The 18,906-nt window shown below is 47.8% G+C and overlaps 1 protein-coding gene across 3 annotated transcripts in view; it reads left to right on the top strand.

The window, feature by feature from the left end:
* GAS7 (growth arrest specific 7) overlaps positions 1-18,906 on the top strand; it is a 71,907-nt gene that overhangs the window by 29,037 nt on the left and 23,964 nt on the right. For 2 of the 3 annotated variants that reach the window (XM_068209346.1, XM_068209348.1), the window contains exons 2-5: positions 809-932; positions 11,634-11,705; positions 13,224-13,309; positions 16,642-16,695. In XM_068209346.1, the coding sequence (XP_068065447.1) occupies positions 809-932; positions 11,634-11,705; positions 13,224-13,309; positions 16,642-16,695 (336 nt within the window). The remainder of the gene's footprint in view (positions 1-808; positions 933-11,633; positions 11,706-13,223; positions 13,310-16,641; positions 16,696-18,906) is intronic. The other variant, XM_068209347.1, reaches the window with a different exon arrangement.

Raw genomic sequence — 18,906 nt, forward strand, 5'->3', positions numbered from 1 at the left:
GAAGGGAAAGAAGGTGTTGAGTACAGAAACGGTGAGCATGCAGCAAAAATGTGTGAAATCTGGATCTTCTGAAACAGAACCCAGGGCTGGATTACCCCACATTCCTCTTTATGAAGTTTTCATGCACAGCACAGATAGTCTGGGGTATCTTTGTTATTTTCAAGGCCAGATATCTGTGAAGGGAATATGAGGGAACCAACCTGCTGCCGTGTCCTTCCGGAGCTGGTGCACTCCCACACTGCAGAGTTTACTTTTCTTCAGTGTACTTTTGCAAACAGTAACAGGGGACCATTAATCCCATGGTGGAGGAGCTTGATCCAGTGCTCTGTGCCATCCAATGGTGTTTACTGGGAGAGAGTCTGGTTTTGTGGTTCAGGTGATGGTGCCTCTGTAAAATAAATTGTGACAGCACCGCCATGATCAGTGCTTTGACCCATGGTATATCCATAGGAAGGTAAAGGAGGGCCAGGTGCCTGCCTCTCTTTCTCAGACTCTTGATCACTTCATGCTTTGCATTTTACTGCTCAACCAGAGTCATTTTCTTGGACAGCTCCACGTGCTCTTGGGACATTAAATACAGAGGGGTTCATTTCTGTCCCAGAGAGTGATTTCTCCAGGGCAATGTTGCTCCTGTTCTGGATGAAGCTAGCACAGATGAAGGGAGAAATAGACTGAAATTCTTTGGGTATATTGGAATCTGTAGAATGCCAAACCACGTCATTTCCTTCCAGCTGTGTGTCTAGTTAGACTTTACATTATCTAGATATTGACTTAATAGGGTTTTTTGGTTTTTTTTTTCTTTTCTCAGCAGAAACCCCGAAAAGCAACTCCTCAGCCAGGAGAAGACACCTTGAACGGCCACCTTCCCCCTGGCTGGCAGAGCTACATGTCTCCCCAGGGTCGCAGGTACTATGTGAACACCTTCACAAATGGTAAGTGGGGGTGGCTTTCCAGTACATGTTTCACCACACCAGCACAGATCTGTTTCAGGAAATCATCTTGCTGGTTGATTTTGATAACAAAAGTAGCTGCAGAGCCAAAGGAATTAATATGATTCTGACATCCATGTGAAAGAAAATAGAAGAAGATTATGATACTCTATCATCTTAATTCTGATCATCAGAAGACATCTGAAACATTGACAAAAGACAGAGAATGTAAAGTAAAAATGCCCTGTCGTAAATGTTTTAGGATATGAAACACTGTTAAAGATACAATTTTTACCACATTCCCTATTTCCTTTGCCTGGAGATATTTATGTCTATTTATACACATACATGTAAAGTAGTTTGATAGAGCATCAAGTATCACTAAAGCACCATTGGGGAAAACAGAAACAGTGAACTGGTCAGACTCAGCTTGTCCATGGTGACAAGGAAAGACAAACACATGTAATGGGACAACACAGAGAAAGCTTTCAGTCTGTATTTGTGTGTTCTATTCACTGTCATGCTGAGAAGCAGACCTAACTCATGATCTTATCACCTGCTCAAGACCTGTCAAACTTGTACCACCTCCACTTTACCCGAGACTCTGTGTCGACCTGCTCTTCTCATCATGAGCTCACAGCAGCATTGCAAAACAGGGTCTTGTGACCAGCAAATCCACATTTCTTTAGCAAAGAGAATGCCAGAGTGACATGAAGGAGAGGACAGCAGGAGCTAACCTTGTTCACAGGGAAGTTGCAGCCATCAGGAGTGACCTCTGGCATTCCTTTATCTCACAAAGGAGAGCCATGGGCACCTCATGGACTGTTCAGGGGCTGATGTATTTTATTTAAAGAAGCTTTTGGCCCAGAACTTTGCCAAATCATTATTTCGTGGAGTTTGATGCACTCACATCTTATAGGACGCTCTCTCCAGAAGGTGCATTTCCATTTAACCCTGCCTCCATCTCCAAGCACAGTTTTCTCTTGCTGGTGCACAGCTGGGGAGATCATCAGGAGTTAGATACCCCATCCCCACTGCAGTTCAAATGCAGGGGAGGAGCTGATGATACTCAGTTCTGAGCCATCACTGGGATGGACCCATACTCCCTGGGTTGAGGCCAGGTGAAAACAGTCAGAGCCTGTTTCTTTTGTGGTAAGAGCTCTTGTCACAGGGACCCTGCCTCAGAAAGGTGGGGGACTGCGACTAAATTTCTCCATAATGTCAGGCAGTTTTGTACTTCCCTCCCAAAAGTTACAAGTAATATAACAAGGGCCAATTGCCATATCCTGCTTGGGAGCTCAGGCCAGAAATCAGGAGATTTCTGATTCCTCTAGGAAGGGAGGATAACTTTGGCACAGGCTGATCAGGGAGGCGGGGGAATCTTCGTCCTTGGAAAATCTCAGAAACTAGCTGGACAGACCTGTGGCTGATGTGTTGTTAGCAGTGATCCTGCTCAAAATAGCTGGGCTGAAGACTTCCAGAGGTCACTTCCAACCTGTCTTTCTCAGGAGAATGCCCAAACCACCTGTGGTTGTGCTCTCAACCATTACAGCATTGTGTGGTTCTCAGAATAACAGCATGTAAGAGAGGGTAGAAGTGGGGTTTCTGTGTTCTGAGCCTTGCTTTAGGGATCACTTATTCAAGTTCTGTTTAGATGAGAATCTCTTCACCAGACTAATCCTAAGACCAGTTAAGCACTTCCATCATTGAAAGGCTCTGGTGAGAGGAGGTATGGGACTGTGGCTAAACATTTACCCAGCATCCAGGGAGAGTCCGTGGGTAGGGGAGCTGTGTGAAGGAAGGCATTTCATTGATGGGCAAACAGGTCCTAAGAGCAACAAAGGCAGTTTGAAAGCTGACTAAAGGGAAAACAAAGCAGGGACCATAGTTAAATTGCAATAAGCTGCTGCAAAACTGTGTGCCAGCTCATCCTCAGAGCATGGCCAACAATGGTCCCTTGTCCAAGTGGGTTTGTACTGAAGGGAATCCTGCAGTGATCTGCCCGAGAATCCATTCTAGGCAGTATTTCCAGTGATGAATGGCATGTTGACATTGAGAGCACTTATTCAAAAAATAACTTTAAACTGGAGCTGGGAGGGAACACAGTGTTCTCTCCTGCACAGAACAGGCTCAGAATTCACAATCACCCTGGAATAGGAGGATGCTGTTCAGTAAAGATGCATTTAAGATCAGAGATTTCATCAGAAATAATTAAGTGGCAAAGACAGGCAATGGAACAGTTTACAGATGAAGACATTGGGGCTCTGGAGGATCTGAAGTTGAGTAAGAGCCAGCAGTGTTGTGCTAGTACAAACCAGCCAGCATTTTCCATTGTATAAATAGGAGTGTTGTCTGTGAGGCATGAAGTAAGCCTGCAACTTTACAAGGAAATTATAATGCCTCAGCTGGAATATTTTATCTTGTTTGGACTCTATACTTCAGGAAATATGTGAGTCAGCTGGATAAAGCCCAGAAGAGAGTAGCAAAAGTGATGGAAGATGTGGAAAACATAGCCTGTGGGTAAATGCTGGGAGATTGGGGATGTCTGCCCTTAGAAAGCAAAGATGTGTGCAGGGTCATGAAAGCAGGCTTAAAGTGCATCAAATGCCATTTGGGAGAAGGCTGTTTGCAATGCCTGTCATCACGAGAAGATTTCAATTTTCGTCACTAGAACACATTTCAGTTGCCACCAGGACAGCTAACCCTTCCAAGCTCTGTTGGAAGTGAAGTGTGGGAGTACAGAGTTGCCTGGGAGTCTGTAGCACCAGAGCAGGTTATGCAAAACCATGAAAATTCATGGTTGGCTTTCTCTGGTGTAGAGCAGGGGCAGTATGACTTCCTGAAATCCCTGTCAGCCCTGTTTGTTTCGGTCTGTAAAGCCTAAACGACATGAAAAATATTTATCAATGTAGAAACTGACAAATGCCTGGGACTCAATGGAAGTTGTTCTTTATTTGGTGTCTTTGTACTTCCCCAGTTTTTACAATCATCATGTCTAACAGGGCTCTTGTCACTCATCTGCTGGTTTGCTTCTTCTGGTTGTCTGAGTCAAAGAATCTTAATATGAGTTCAGAGGAGCATTTCATTTGTGCTTTTCATTTGCAGCTGTGCTGAATCTTCCCACTGTGTTTTGGGGCAGGTCCTGCCCCTCCGTGGACTGTCCTGCCCTTGAGCTCTCCAGGGAAAGGCAGGATCAGCCAGGAATGTCACCAGGCAGCAGCAGAGGGTGGGCTCCACACCACAGAATCTGCTGGGATGGGAGCATGGGGGGACACAGCCTTTGAAGAAGGTCAGCAAGCTAAAGCTGTACAAGATTTGGTGAGGTGGAGCTCTGTGCTGCTCCCCAGATGAGCCCTGTGTGTAGTTTTGTGTCCTCCTCCTAAAGACAGGAGGTGTTGGGTGACCTGTTGTTCAACAGCCTGTCTTTCTGACCATGCCTGGTGGTGCATCTTCTCTGACTCAGTGCAGAAGTCTGTTTTTGGGTGAAATTGTTTTATTGCTCTTAGTGCTTGAACTATTCAGAAGTGGTAACACAAGAATCCACTCATGTTCCTGGGGAGGGGAAGTGGGATTTTAGGGTCAAGTAAAATCTTGATTCTTCTGAGCTTTCATAATACAGAGATGCCTCCTTTCTTGTGAGGCATTACTATTATTGTCACCATTGTTTCCAGTGGTTAATGTCCTTCCACACTGGGATTATCTGCCTTTGTTGTACATCTTGACCCTGAGATGAGCTCAGTTGGTCAGAGCAGGGTGCTAATAATGCCAGGGCTGTGGGTTTGATCCCCATTCACCTAAGAATCTGACTCTATAATGCTTCTGGGTCCCTTCCAACTCAGACTATTTTGTGATTTTTGGTGGTCTTATCTGACTGTAGCAGTATTTCCACCGTGTGTTGTTGTGTGGTCTAATTTTCATTGTCTTTACAGGAAAAAACACAAGGAATTGGTTCTTAACGAGAAAGAAATAGAATATAAATGAGACAGTGTTCCTATGTGGAAGAAGAATGTTAGGAAAATCAGTAATGAAGGAATTGGGGTGACTCTGGAACAAACAGATGTGCAGAGGTGACAAACAGCACATTCCTGTCTGTTTCCTTGATATTCCACCAGATAAACACTTCACATTTATCATCCTTTGAAGCAGGTTCAATCCCAAAACCATTGTAAGGGCCTCTGAGCTGGATACAATCTGCACAATGAAGCCCACGAAAATTTCAGTGTACTCAGGGTTTTCTGAGCATGGCCTTGCCACAGGAAGGTTGAGTCTGCACCAGTGACATTACAGCTGGGTGCCTGGCATCTGCCTTGTGCAACATCCAGAGACATCCCTGCTTGCCATGGCAAAGCACAAGGCAGAGTGCCCAGAGTGCACAGCCACTACGTGGTTAACGAGTTACTCAGTGTCTGTAGGAGGGGTTTTCAGTTGTGTGTGGGTGGTAGATTCAGCAAGAAAATATTTCATTATGCTGAAGAAATTCTCTGACGGGCTGCAGCTGCAATACTTCTTGCATTAGTCAAACAATAGCACTCCAGCTACCTTGCCCATCACATTAAAAATGAGTTATGTTCCTGTGACACCAGTGTTTGTGTGGCTTACTGCCACCTTGCTTTCACAGCTGAGGCCAGCTTAATGTGGCCTGTTCTTATTTCCAGCCTTTTCTTGTCTTTTACCTAAGGTCCTTCCCACTTACTAAACAGCATTTTATCTCCTGGAAAGCAGGACTTTTGCTTTCATGTTATCTTGATCCTAATTAAAGTCCTTATAGTCTTATACTCACAAGCATCATTAGGTGGCATCATGAAATGCCACCTGCAACAGTAAGTTCTGGGGCAGTCCTGATATGTGTAGCTGAAAGAGGTCATTTTCTTGAAAGGTCTCTGAGTTGAGGGGTTTTATTCATGCCTCACCAGCTATGGTCAGCTCCTACTCCAACCAAACTTATGAAATGCAGCTCAAAGAGTAGGTCATCTATGGAGACACTGAAGGGATGTCAAGCATTTTCATTACATGCTTTTTCTCATACAGTTAAAACATTTCAGTGACAATTCCCCTCTGATACAGGATGTTCTAGCTAAAGGGTGGCAGTGGAACCAGCCTTGGTGAGGTGGCCTAAAACCTAGAAAAACAAAGCGTGTCTCAGAAAGTGCTGGAAATAGCATTATTATCACTGCTAAGCCTGCAGTGAAGGGCTCGCTTTTGTCACATGGTGTTTGCAAAAGGAGGGGCATGCTAGATATCCCAGTAATCATTTTGAAAGATCAAGTGAGAGCTCTTGTCAGCAGCTTTTCCTGTGCTGTAGAGGTGGTGACAAGCACCTCCCCATTCAGCATGGACAGAGCAATTCAGGAACTCCTGGATGGTGCCTGTCTCCATGGTGTGTCTTTCAAGACTGAGGTCAAAAGCTGTTTGGCAGCCCCAGTCTCTCTTTTACTGAACTGCCTGTGGGATGGAAGTGGGTTTCAGTTCTGACACCTCGACTTCTGCTGACCAAGTTCACGTGCTGCCTGTGCACTTATGTGCTTGACTCTCATGTTTGATGCAGGTGCATAGAGATTTGCATTGGTCAGTTCTGCCTGGTTTTTTTGGGTTTTTTTTGTCTCTTTTTATTAGGAATAAGGAGGGAAGTAAAGGCCACAGTCCTGGGAGGCCCATGGAGGAGTGTGAGGTCACTGTGTTGCAGTTCAGAGGCTCATTCATGGGCTGGTGGTTTGGGCATTTTGAGCTGACACTGGTACAGGTGACCCATGCAGGATTCAGTACTCAGTGGACCAAAATGTGGGAGCACAAAGATGAAGAAGCTTCTGTGTTGAATCAGGAGAGTCCACAGCCTTTGGTCTGCAGGAAGTCAGGGCTGGTCTGAGTCACTTCTGTGAACTGAGGCAGAGGTGAGACCTCCTCATTGCAGTGAAACAATCTTGTGCTGCACACCCTCTGTGGAACAGAAGGGAAAATATTTTCATTGCACTCTCATTCACACACTCCTTCTACTTCAAAAGTTTTCAAGGGTTCACACCAGTCTCGGGGCATTGTGAGTGATGTTGCCTCCTTGTGTGCCCAAACCCCCATGCACCCTTGACCATTCCTTTGGGCTTTTTTCTACCACACACAGTATCAAGAAGTGAAATGCTATGAAAACTTTGCCAATTCCTCACAAATGGGGGGAAGATCTTAGCCAGAAAGTGGGCATCAGGTGCGACACCCCTGACAGTTCTCTGCTCCTGGCTGGTGAGGCGATGCTCAGAACATGGTACTCCAGGCAGACGGGAGGTTTGGGCTGTTAAAGAAAACCTTTGGAATCTGTTTCCAAAGCAGGGCTGATTGCCCTCCCTCTGAGTCACAGGGCCAACCAATCTTTGCCCTTTGGGGAGCCATGGACAGGCCACAAACCTTGCTGAGAGTCTATGGAGATGCAGTGGAGAAGCATAGAAAAGTTACGGAGGGTTTGCAAACTGTCTGCAAGGTGTTTCCTGCCTGCCATTGGCAAAAGTGAATCCGAAAAGGAGGAGTTAAAACCGTGTGGGCCTGTTCTACCCTTCTGCAGATGTCACTTCCAGTTCTGCTTTTTTTCAGGACCACTTTGGGAGAAGTTTTTGGGGTTTCTTCTTGTGGCATTGAGGGGGGAGATGTTCTGTTGCTCTTCTTCATCCCTGTCTCTGCACCTTCATCCTTGGCCTGTGCAGCCTGCACAGCTTCAGGTTATTCAGGGCAAAAACTGGGTTTGGAGCTGCTCAGCATCACAGATTTATTGCAGTTTAAGCCAAAATAAACTCCAAACCTATTTATAAAGATCTGAGTTAGCACCAGTAGCTGTGTGACAAAGGGCAGGTGCTACAGATCCTTAAGACCAGGAGAGGTTTCTGCACAGTAAGCAGACCCAGAGGTCCACTGGCTTGATCTGCCTCATTCTCATAGTTTAGACAATGAAACTATGGAGCATTTAGCTCCAAAAAATAGAACTACACATGATACTATGCTGAGGTACTAAAATGAAAGGAATATGAGCACATTCGTGAGGGATTGTGCTGGTACATAAAGCCCAGACGTTTGGCTGATGATGTATGTTCAAACTGGAAAGCAGCTCCTTCCACCTTAGAGTGCTACTGAATTCATGGAACAGGGACCAACAGTTCATTCTTCAGTGTGATCACAAAAATTGTCTGCTTCAGGATATTCTCAGAAGCTGTGTTTCTTGACTAACACAATGTGCCAGGGTGTGTAGATCTCTTACACATCATGTAATTTCTCATTCTGCCAAACAGAAGTGAACTTGCTTGCCCCAAACACCACAGGTTCCCACTTTTCCTCTGGTAGGAAATGTTTCACCCCTTCTGTGAAAACCCCTCTGGTTCCGTTGGGCAGTAGAGCTTGGATCTTGTAACTGTTTTTCCTTTTACTACGTCATTTCAGTTTTAACAAGTGCTCTTCTCCTGCCTTGCTGTTCACTAACTAAATTCCACAGAACCACGGAATCATTTGGGTTGGAAGGGACCTTGTGCCAGCTCCCGGCAGGGGACACGTTCCACTAGACCAGATGGCTCCTAGCCCTGGCCTTGGGTATCTCCCAGGGCTGTAGTATTTCTTCTTGTTCACAGCCCTCCTCACAGTCAAGAATTGTCTGCATTTGTCTGCTGGGTCATCTCTCTCAAGGAAACTGCTGGTTATTCCTTCCCCACACTGCCTAAATGGTCTAATTAACATGTGGCTGATAAGGGAGGACAGAACTTGTTGGTGTTGGTCTGCCAGTGCTAAATTGCACCCAGAGTACAAGGCTTTAGCTTGACTGGAACAGCCTCTAGGGAAAACTGTGTGGGATGTAAAATCTGGGCCAATGTGGAATCTATTCCTAAAAGCCATGACCACTGTTTTACCACAGGGTTACAAGTAGCCTTCTGATTTTCCAAGCACCAGCAGTGAAGGCTCCATGTGGTACTCCGAGACAAGACTCTGCCTTTGCTGGATCAGACAGTGCATTATCTCTCAACAAGCCTTCTCTGTGTCTCTGTAAAAAAAGTCATCCCCCCACTCACTTCTAATCCCCACTCTCACTTCTAATCATGACTAAGCTGCAGAGAAATTTGTAATGTCACAGTTTTACCTTGGTAAACGTAGTTGCTTCCAGTAGATGGCATTCCAGCAGAGCAGTCCTGATACAGATTAGTTCCTGTCCCTACTTGAGCTGCCAGAATAATCCCTGCACAGAAGTGGGTTTTTTTTCCTCCTAATGCTCAAAATAATTGGAGTTAAAAGACTTTTGTTCATTTCCTATCTAATTAAATATGTTTTTTCTATTTAATGCATTTTATAGCATTGGGATTTTTTCTTTATTTTTCAATGTGCTTAACTCCAAAGTCATTTTATTTTGGAAAATTTGTCAAGAGACTGAATGTTTTGGACTGGATTCACAAATCTGCTAAGCACTGGGCACTACTCTTTCATGTGTGAATTTTCTGCCCTCAAGTTATGTGTCTGGGTCCTCTGTGTGGCAGAGGGGAAGAATGAGGCACTGCACAGCAGCTCCACAACAGCCAGCAGGCAAAGCAGAGAGCAGTTACAAGAAGCAGCTGGTGATTTTCACAGAATCACAGAACATTCTGAGTTGGAAGGGCCCCACAAGGATGATCGAGTCCAGCTCTTGAGTGAATGGCCCATACAGGGATCAAACCCACAACCTTCGTTTATTAGCACCATGCTCTGGCTAACTGAGCCACATCTCTTTAACCAATTAATTACATTTCATATATATTTGGTAGGTTCTTAGGTGCATTCCTCTGCACCTCTCAAAAATCTGGAGACAGATATGCTTGTGTGAAACCCCCAAGCCAAATATGAAGGTAGCTTGCTTTACTGCTAACATCAAAGTCAGTGCTGGCAAAAAATCCAATACTTCACTGACTGCGCTGGGGCTCAGCATCCGTGGGCATCACAGTCGCTTCCCACAGATCTCAACTCACATTATTATTATTAATTAATCAACAATTAAAAAAAAATATTCAACACACATGGGTACTGTATTGTTTACCTTTGCCTTACAGTAAATGTAAATTAGAATTGGTTTTTATTTAACCATGCACTTGTGAATTGTAAGGCAAGAGAAGCTGACTCATAGAAGACAACTCTCTGCATTTGATTTTGCTTCTGTTTAGTTAAGACACTTCTCAGTGCTTCTTTATTGACCTAGCATGGAATTTATTTACTTACTACCTAGTTCACAAAAACAGGCTAAAATTTAAATATTCCCCCATGACCCAGCAAAGCTTCTAGTTCAAGTGTTGCACTTGTAATGGAAGAAAAAGCTCAAAGTATTTTTCTTTGCAGGCAAAAGCATGCTGTGGCTTGGGGAGGGGGTGAGAGGGGAAGGATGGAGAGGGGCAGGGCATGTATCTCAGGAACATTACAGGTGTGGCACCTGCTTCCATTTGGGATCTGTAATCCTGAGTTCTTTCTGAAATAAGGAATCTAACACAACCCTTGAGGACATCTCTGTGCTTATATATACACATAGACATCTATATGCATATAGACACATATATGTATATACATATGTGCATGAATCTATATCTAAAAATAGGCTTTTTATGGTTCTTGAAGCATGTTAACATCCTGCTTGATGCCCAAATAAGCACTGACCCAGGACAGGAGGCCTTTTGTGCCCTGAGGGAGGTGCTCACTGCCAACCCTGAACTGTTAATGCACAAGGGCTCTCCTCCATCTCTGCTTTACCATGGTCATCCAGAATGCTGACATAGCTGCAGGATTTCAGGCTTTGGTTAGATGGTTGTTGATTTGGGAAACAGCAGTTTCAAGTGAAGCAGCCCAAGTGGTCCTCAGACTTGATTACAGTGACTTGCTAATTTTCTTATTGATACCATCTGGCAATCAGTGTTGTTTAGCTGATTTGGAACTGACACGTGCATTCAAAAGGAATGGTTCCTTGGGCTTTCTAGCTGGACTTCTGTGGAAATTGCTGCTCTCACCCCCCTGTCTTCTGTTCACAACTTCTAAAAAGTTTTGCACTTAAATCTTCTGTCTTCAGCATGCGGTCAAAAACAACTTTCCATTTGCTGAGAAAATGAGCAGAATGGTTAAACTACAGAGGCAGCTGAGGGGGGAAAGCAGCAGCAGTCTTTGGAGTGTCACAGCTGGTGTGACAAACATTTGCATATTCCAGCTGCTAAGTGACCTGAGTGGAAAAGGAATTTTCCAGGGAAGTATTTTTAGGTGGAAAAAAGGTGCTAAGGCTTGTGTATATGTGACTGAAACCACATCTGTGAGTCACTCACAGCTGCCTTTCTTGGAGAGAGAAGAGGCAGAGGCACTCTGTCCCCAGGCTGAGGACACAGCTGGCACGTGGCAATGCCCACAGTGGGCTGCAGGCAGTGCCCATGCTGGGCTGGACTTCAGTGCACCTGGAAAGGCAGTCAGTGCAGGCCAGGTGAGTGTTCCCAGGCAGTGACCTGGAAGAACCAGTGATGCAGCTTCCAGTCTGCTCTATCTCCACCCATCCCAGCTGGCAGCTGTGGCAGGAAGAGATGAGGGGAGAGAGGAGGTGCAGGAAGGTGCAGGCATCTTCCTCACAGGGTGAGAACCTGGTTCAGAGGACAGTGAGGGTCAGACCCACTGGTTTATGTGTAGTAGTAGTCATAACTGTGGTATGTGTGCAAAAGCTTCCATCACCCTGACACTGGTGTTTCCCTTCAACAGAAACGACGTGGGAGCGGCCGAGCAGTGTGCCTGGCACTCCCAAGAGCCCTGTGTCACAGAAGAGTTCTGCAGGTACTGTTCGATGCTGTGCCTGGGAGAATCTGCTTCTCTGTCATTGAGCAGAGCAAAGCAAAGTGCTGTGATACAGCGGGAGAGAGACTTGATGGACATACAGAATCATGGAATGGTTCGGGTTGGAGGGGACCTTAAAGATCATCTTGTTCCACCTGCCATGGGCAGGGACACCTGCCACTATCCCAGGTTATGGAACATGCTCCAAGCCCTGTCCAGCCTGGCCTTGGACACTTCCAGGGATCCAGGGGCAGCCACAGCTTCTCTGGGCACCCTGTGCCAGGGCCTCCCCACCCTCACAGATTTTCTCTCAATCTCTGGTCTCAGTCTATCCTCCCACAGCTTAAAGCCATTGCCCCTTGTCCTGTCACTCCAACTCCTGCCTAATGTCCCTTTCTATCTCTCCTGTACCCCTGTCAGACTCTCATGTCTCCCCAGACCCTTCTTTTATCCAGGCTACATGGTCATGAGAGTGTAGCAGAGCAGACATGGTGGGGCTTTCCCTCCTGACACATCCTCTGGACTATTGTTTCCCTGCCACTCCGTCTTCTGTGGGTGTCTGAAGTGTCCACTCGGGAGCTGGGGTGGCTCCTCCTGGGTGCACAGAGGCAAAGAGGGGCCCACCAAGCACTTCCTCAGTTCTGCTTTGTGACAGGGCAGGGAAATCAAAGAACTGCAGGCACACATGGGCTGGCTGGTGTTCTTCCACGCAGAACATCTGCACAGCAAAGAGTTTTAGCATGTGATGGCTACAGGGGTGACCATATAGATCATTTCTGTCTTGACTTGAAATTGCAGGGAAGCAAGTAACAGAGTCAGATGTGTAACTGTACTGAAAAGCTTGTGGGTGCTGCAGAATGACAAAGCAAAGCAAAAATTACTCTAGAATAAAAAGTGTTAAATGTGAAGGCCATTGCTGCCAGGTGACTTTAAATAAAGCAGGTTAGAGGATGTTTTCCTTAGAAATTTTTGAACTGATGTCCCTCCTTATTGGCAGAACTGGGTGAGTACTCTGTGTGAAGATTGTGCATTTTATTGTGACTAAAGGATTTACAATGTGTTTGAGTATCCTGTTTCAACACTACTTTGAGCATTATTCCTTACTCAGTATATGAAAAAAAAAGGCAATTTATAGTTCCATGCAGGAACCATAAGCATCTTGCAAGGCTTACCTTCTTGACATGAAAACTCAACTCCGTTGGACCAGTACTTTTAATGCCAGCAAGCCACTCTGTCACTCTCCTCCTCAGGTGAATGGGGGTGAAAACTATGACTAAAGGGTTGGGATAAGGGCAGGGAGACATCACTCATTATGGTCATGGGCAAAACAGACTCCACTCAGGAAAATGTTTAATCTATTACCCATCAAATCACAGTAGGGTAATGAGAAATACAACTAAGCCTTAAAACACTGTGATCTATATCTGCATATTCAGTTATGGGATTAGCTTTTAAATTTGTGCAGTTTTGCGTTGGCTGTCAGCAGCAAGCCTGCTAACTCTCCATCTGTTCTTACAGTGAATGGCTACTACATCTCTGGGTCCCCAGTACACCAGCTCGACTCAGGTCACATGAGCCTCCGAAAACCCAGTGGGGACACCCAGGTAAGTTTTTGGGAAAAAGCCAAACTGCAGGATCCAAGAATAAATGGGGTTCTACTTAAGTAGTTTAGGAATCCACCCAGAGCAAGAAGTCAAGAGGTCATTTTCTTTTAGAAACTCAGATCAGACAGATTTGTTGCATGTAGCATAGTTAGTCTTTGTGTCCAGCTGGTAAAACAGTAAAAAAAGCCAAGTTCCTTTGGACTTTTTGTCCTATCACTCCTTTTTGAAAAATCCACCAGGCCACTCCAGTCACTGTTAACAACCCTATGAATTTTCCTGCCACTCCAGCCTGAACCCTGGGCCTGTGTCCAGCACAGTCCTCTCTTTACACTTGCACATCCGCCCATGTCTGTATCTCATTGTGTTTCCCTGCAGCTCCAGCTTTCCCTCCCAAAGACAGTATTCACAAAGAATTCATCCAAAGCGTTTTTCTCAATGACTTCATCCACTCTGGCCTGTCCTTTCACAGCCCCTCCTCAGTGCCTCACCCAGCACATCACCCCGAGTTAACCTACAGAATGCTGACCTGTGGACAGTTGGCCTCCCCTGCCTTTGTCCAAATTTCCAATAAATATCTCTGCACTTTTGCCTGCAACACGTCATATCCCTGGGAAATTCTTCCCCACAGGTCTGCAGATGCAGCACAGGGCCCTCTTCCAGCTCCTCCCATGAAACTCTTTGCTCCCTGCCAAAACATCACCATATGACCACGTGACTGCCACAGCTGGTGCATCACACTCCAGTTGTGCTTCCCCACCCTCTGGCGTTTCCCCCAGTGGTCCCAGACCTGAGTTTTCCGTTTCCTTTCTGTATGAAAGTGGTGAGTCCTTTTGCAGTGCTAAACATCCCCCGGGGAAATGCGTGTTTGATTGGTGTGCTGCTGCCGTGTGGACCTGGCCTGTCGGGTGCTCTCAGTGTCTCTGACATTCTCTGGTTCTTGATCTAAGTTTTGTGTTGTCTAACAGCTGTCCCACTTTGCCTTGACCCTCTTTCTCATATTCTGCCTCTTTAAGTAGCTCCCTTCAGCCTTTCACCTGTGTCAGTATTCCTGGTTTAGATTCATGGCATTTCTCATGATACAGTCCAGCTCTTTGGATTCCCTGTTTCTTCCACATCAAACATCTTGCACTAACTCCCTGTGCTGCTGTTTCTCTGAGCAATTTGTCTGGGCTGGAGACAGTGAGCACCTAAACTAGGTCAAAAGCATTTTAGAATCTTATGTAGTGCATTACCAGACATCCCTGTCCATACATCTTCTGTGACTCCCTCAGAGAACCCAAATAAACTTGTAGGCTGTGACTTCCTTCAAAAAGTCCCTTGTGAATCTTTGTGCCAAAAAAAATAATAATAATAATTTCTCAAGGTACCTGACTCCCATGTTTTTGTAGTTGGCTTGGAACACAGATAAACTAACTTTTGCAGAACTTCCTTTGTAACAGCATTTGCCACCTTCTGTTTTTACAGTGCTGAGTCTTACTCAAATTCACAGACACCTTTTTACACAAATTCATATCTGAGATAGACGAGGAGTCAGAGAGTCCCAGAATGGTTTCAGCTGGAAGAGTCTCTAAAGCCCATCCAGTGCCACCCCTGCCATGTGCAGGGACACCTTCCACTGCCCCAGGTTGCTCCAATCCCCAGTGTCCAGCCTGGCCTTGGACACTTCCAGGGATCCAGGGGCAGCCACTGCTTCTCTGAGCAACCTGTGCCATGGCCTCACCACCCTCAGAGGGAACAATTTCTTCTACTATCCCATCTAACCCTGCCCTCTGTCAGTGGGAAGTCATTGGCCCTTTTTCTATCACTCCAGGCCTTTGTCCAAAATCTCTCTCCAGCTTTTTGTAGGCTGACTTCAGGTACTGAAAGTTTCCACTGAGGTCTTCCTGGAGCCTTCTCTTTTCCAGGCTCTCTCAGCCTTTCAGTGCCTTGCAGTGCTTTGCTCAGCTGACTCAACCATCAGCCTGTCAGAAATCCCGTTCATGACTTTTCTCATTCCCTTCATTGCCTCCATGGTACTTTCTTTCCACTGCTCCTTTATTACAGGTTTTTCCAAACTGAACTCCTGGCTTCATCCCTGCTTTGAACCTGCTTTGAATTAGTTCTGAATCCTTAACTGGCTGCTGGTGGCATTAATTCTCAGAACAGCTTGTGTCTACGCCCGCTTGGGAAGCTGCTTTTCCTGGGGGCTGTGGCAGCTTTTGCAGAAGAGTCCTTAGTAAGGGAAGCATCTGACCATAAACCCGTGGTTGCAAGAAGCTGTTCTGCATACCCTCAAAGTCTTTTTGGTCTGTCTCTCTCTCTCTCTCTCCTTGTGTGTCTTGGGCCATCCTAAGCTGCTCTGCTTTGACTGCTTCCTTGTCTGTTCCTGGCACGGGCTGTCTCCCACTGTGGAGCAGCTCCTAGGCTTTGGCCAGGAAGCTTTCTTGGACCTGGGCAGCAGCCACCATGCAAACAAATGCTGGCAAGATCCCTCCAGCAAGCTCAGCCACATTTCTTGGAAACAGGTCAGGGGGTGGGGGGAAAAGCCACAACTGAGAACAACACGGAGCTATGCTGTGCTGGGCACTCGGCCAGACCTTGTTTATGGCTTCCTAGAGAGCAGCTAAATGCTGCCCGTTCAAGTTGTCACAACTGCCACCAAGGGGATGGCAGAACAGCCGTGTGTGGTGCTGGCACCTTGCTGCTGCTGGGTGTCGAGTCCCAGGACGAGCACCGGGTGCCCGAGCAGTGGGATTTGGGGTGGGAGACCCAAATGATGCCAGGAGCGATTCACGCGATGCAGAGCAGTCACAGCATCTGAGCCCCACCAGGGACCCTGCGACAGGGACAGGGGGCACTGCCCCCCTGGGGGACTCTGGGGCACATTTGTGTCCCTGTCCCCAGGGGGATATGATGCCACCATTCCACGGAAAGGTAGGAACTGCCTGATGGCAGGACATTGCCACCATCGCCATCCCCAGCAGTGGATGTCACCGTCCCCGTTCTCGTACCCAGCAAAGTGCCACCCCACGGGACACCCGGACTCCTGTCCCGGTCCTCAGGAGGGTGTGACGCCACCATCCCACGGCGGGGCAGGGCAGGGCACTCTTCCCAGCCCGCCAGCGGGTGCCACCGTCCCACGGCGCAGCGAGCCCCGGCGCCGCGCTCGGTGCGGCGGAGGCGAGAGAGGCGGAGCAGCGAGCCGGGGCCTCCCGCAGCTCCCCCTCCCTCCATCCCTGCCTCCCGAGCCGAGCCGAGCCGAGCCGTGCCATGGGACCCGCCTCTCCCCGCCCCGCGCAGCCATGCTGGGCTCCGAGAGCGGCCGCGATGATGCGCTCCGCTTCCCTCCGCAGAGCCCGGGCTCCCCGGCGGCGCCGCGGCGGCAGAGCAAGGAGAGCAGCCTGACGGTGAGTGCGGGGCTGGGGAACTGCGGGGTTCCTGATGGGCACTGGGACTGAGGAACTGCGGGGTTCCTGATGGGCACCGGGGCTGGGGAACTGCGGGGTTCCTGATGGGCACCGGGGCTGGGGAACTGCGGGGTTCCTGATGGGCACCGGGGCTGGGGAGCTGCGGGGTTCCTGATGGGCACCGGGACTGGGCACCGCGGGGTTCCTGATGGGCACCGGGGCTGGGGAACTGCGGGGTTCCTGATGGGCACCGGGGCTGGGGAACTGCGGGGTTCCTGATGGGCACCGGGACTGAGGAACTGCGGGGTTCCGTGATGGGCACCGGGGCTGGGGAACTGCGGGGTTCCTGATGGGCACCGGGACTGGGGAGCTGCGCGGTTCCGTGATGGGCACCGGGACTGGGCACCGCGGCGTTCCGTGATGGGCACCAGGCAGTGGAGCTGGGGAGCCACGGGGATTCCGTGCTGGGCACCGGCAATGGACCTGGGGAACCACGGGGATTCCCTGCTAAGCACCGGGCACCGGGACTGGGGACCACGGGGATTCCGTGCTGGACACCGGGGCTGGGGACCGCGGGGATTCCGTGCTGGACACCGGCGCTGGGGACCGCGGGGATTCCGTGCTGGGCACCGGGCACCGGCGCTGGGGACCGCGGGGATTCAGTGCTGGGCACCGGGCACCGGCGCTGGGGACCGCGGGGATTCCGTGCTGGGCACCGGGCACCGGCGCTGGGGACCGCGGGGATTCCGTGCTGGGCACCCCGTGCCGGAGCATCCTGCCCCCGCGGCGTTTTGGTGTTCAAACGCCGCTAAACCCACGGAGGGTTTGGGATCTCTGCCCTGCGCTGGAGACCCGGCGTGGTTTTCCGTGGAACGATGGTGGTTCCAGGAGGGGCAGGAGGGAATGCGGTGCCTTAAGAGGTGCCTGGGACTGTGATCCAGGTGTCCTGAAAAAACTTCCTCATCTGATCATCCCCCCTCCACAACAGCGTCTGTACTGGGAGAACTGCTGAAGAGTTAGAGGAAGACAGACAGAGCAGGATCTTTTACTTTTTTCCCAATGTGTATTTGAGGTGTCAAGAAGGTTTCTTGTGCAGCGTGTCCAAATAAATATTTCTGGTGGAAAGTACAGGCAAAGGTTTTGTATTTCAGTGTGCAGTTAATACTACATTTACTTTTAGTCTTTATCATTAACTGGCTCAATGATGAGACTTTGTACAAGAACATGTAGTGACAGGACAGGGAACAGTGGTTTAAAATTGAAAGAAGATTTAGATTAGCTAGTAGGAAGGAATTGTTCCCTGTTAGGGTGGGGAGGCCCTGGTACAGACTGTCCAGAGAAGCTGTGGCTGCCCCTGGATCCCTGGAAGTGTCCAAGGCCAGGCTGGACAGGGTTTGGAGCAGCCTGGGACAGTGGCAGGTGTCCCTGCCATGGCAGGGGGATGGAACAAGATGGACTTTAATGTTCCTTCCAAGCTAAGCCATCCTATGATTCTGTGTTATGAATGGAAATGTTCTCAGTTGTATGATCAATCTCAGTTTACAGACATTAATAACTTTTGTGTGCTTGGTGACCTCATCTGGAACACAATTAGCACTTATGGGCTCTTCAGTGCAGGACAGGTGATTAAAACCAGAAAGGAAATCAAAATAGATGAATAAAAGTGGCTAGTGATAGAAAGTTTTATTTAAATGGAAATCAGAAGAAATGAACAGATAAATTAATTTTCAGCAATAAAGGAGAGGCAATTGTTGCAGCTGCAAGTATTGGCAGGGTATCAAGTCCCTGAGAACAAAAGGAATAATTTAATATTATACATCCTTGTTATTGTTACTATGAGGAGGAAATTGTTGTCTGCATTGTCACGTGCAGCCTGCAGATTTATTCATTAGAAAACTGGACTGCTGGTGACAGAGACCAGGGTTCAAAAGAAGCACATAGAAGTGCCTCTGACTGAGATGTGAGTCAGCCACTGCCATGCAGGTACAGTGTTCTAGGGCAGGAGGGAGAAATCTGAAACAGTTTTTGAAAAAAAAAACACTTCAGTCAGTGATTTTAGTTATAAAAATTGGTTGTTACCAATATTAGTACTGGTAGTTGGTTTATTGAGAGTGTGGTGTCCTTTGAAGCCAGTATAAATCTGTATGTTCAGACATTTTTGCAGATGTCTGGGAGAATCAGCTGTTCCAGGGCTGCGTGGCTGGGACAGGA

This window comes from Anomalospiza imberbis, chromosome 19 (assembly GCF_031753505.1).
Source record: "Anomalospiza imberbis isolate Cuckoo-Finch-1a 21T00152 chromosome 19, ASM3175350v1, whole genome shotgun sequence".
NCBI lineage: Eukaryota > Metazoa > Chordata > Aves > Passeriformes > Viduidae > Anomalospiza > Anomalospiza imberbis.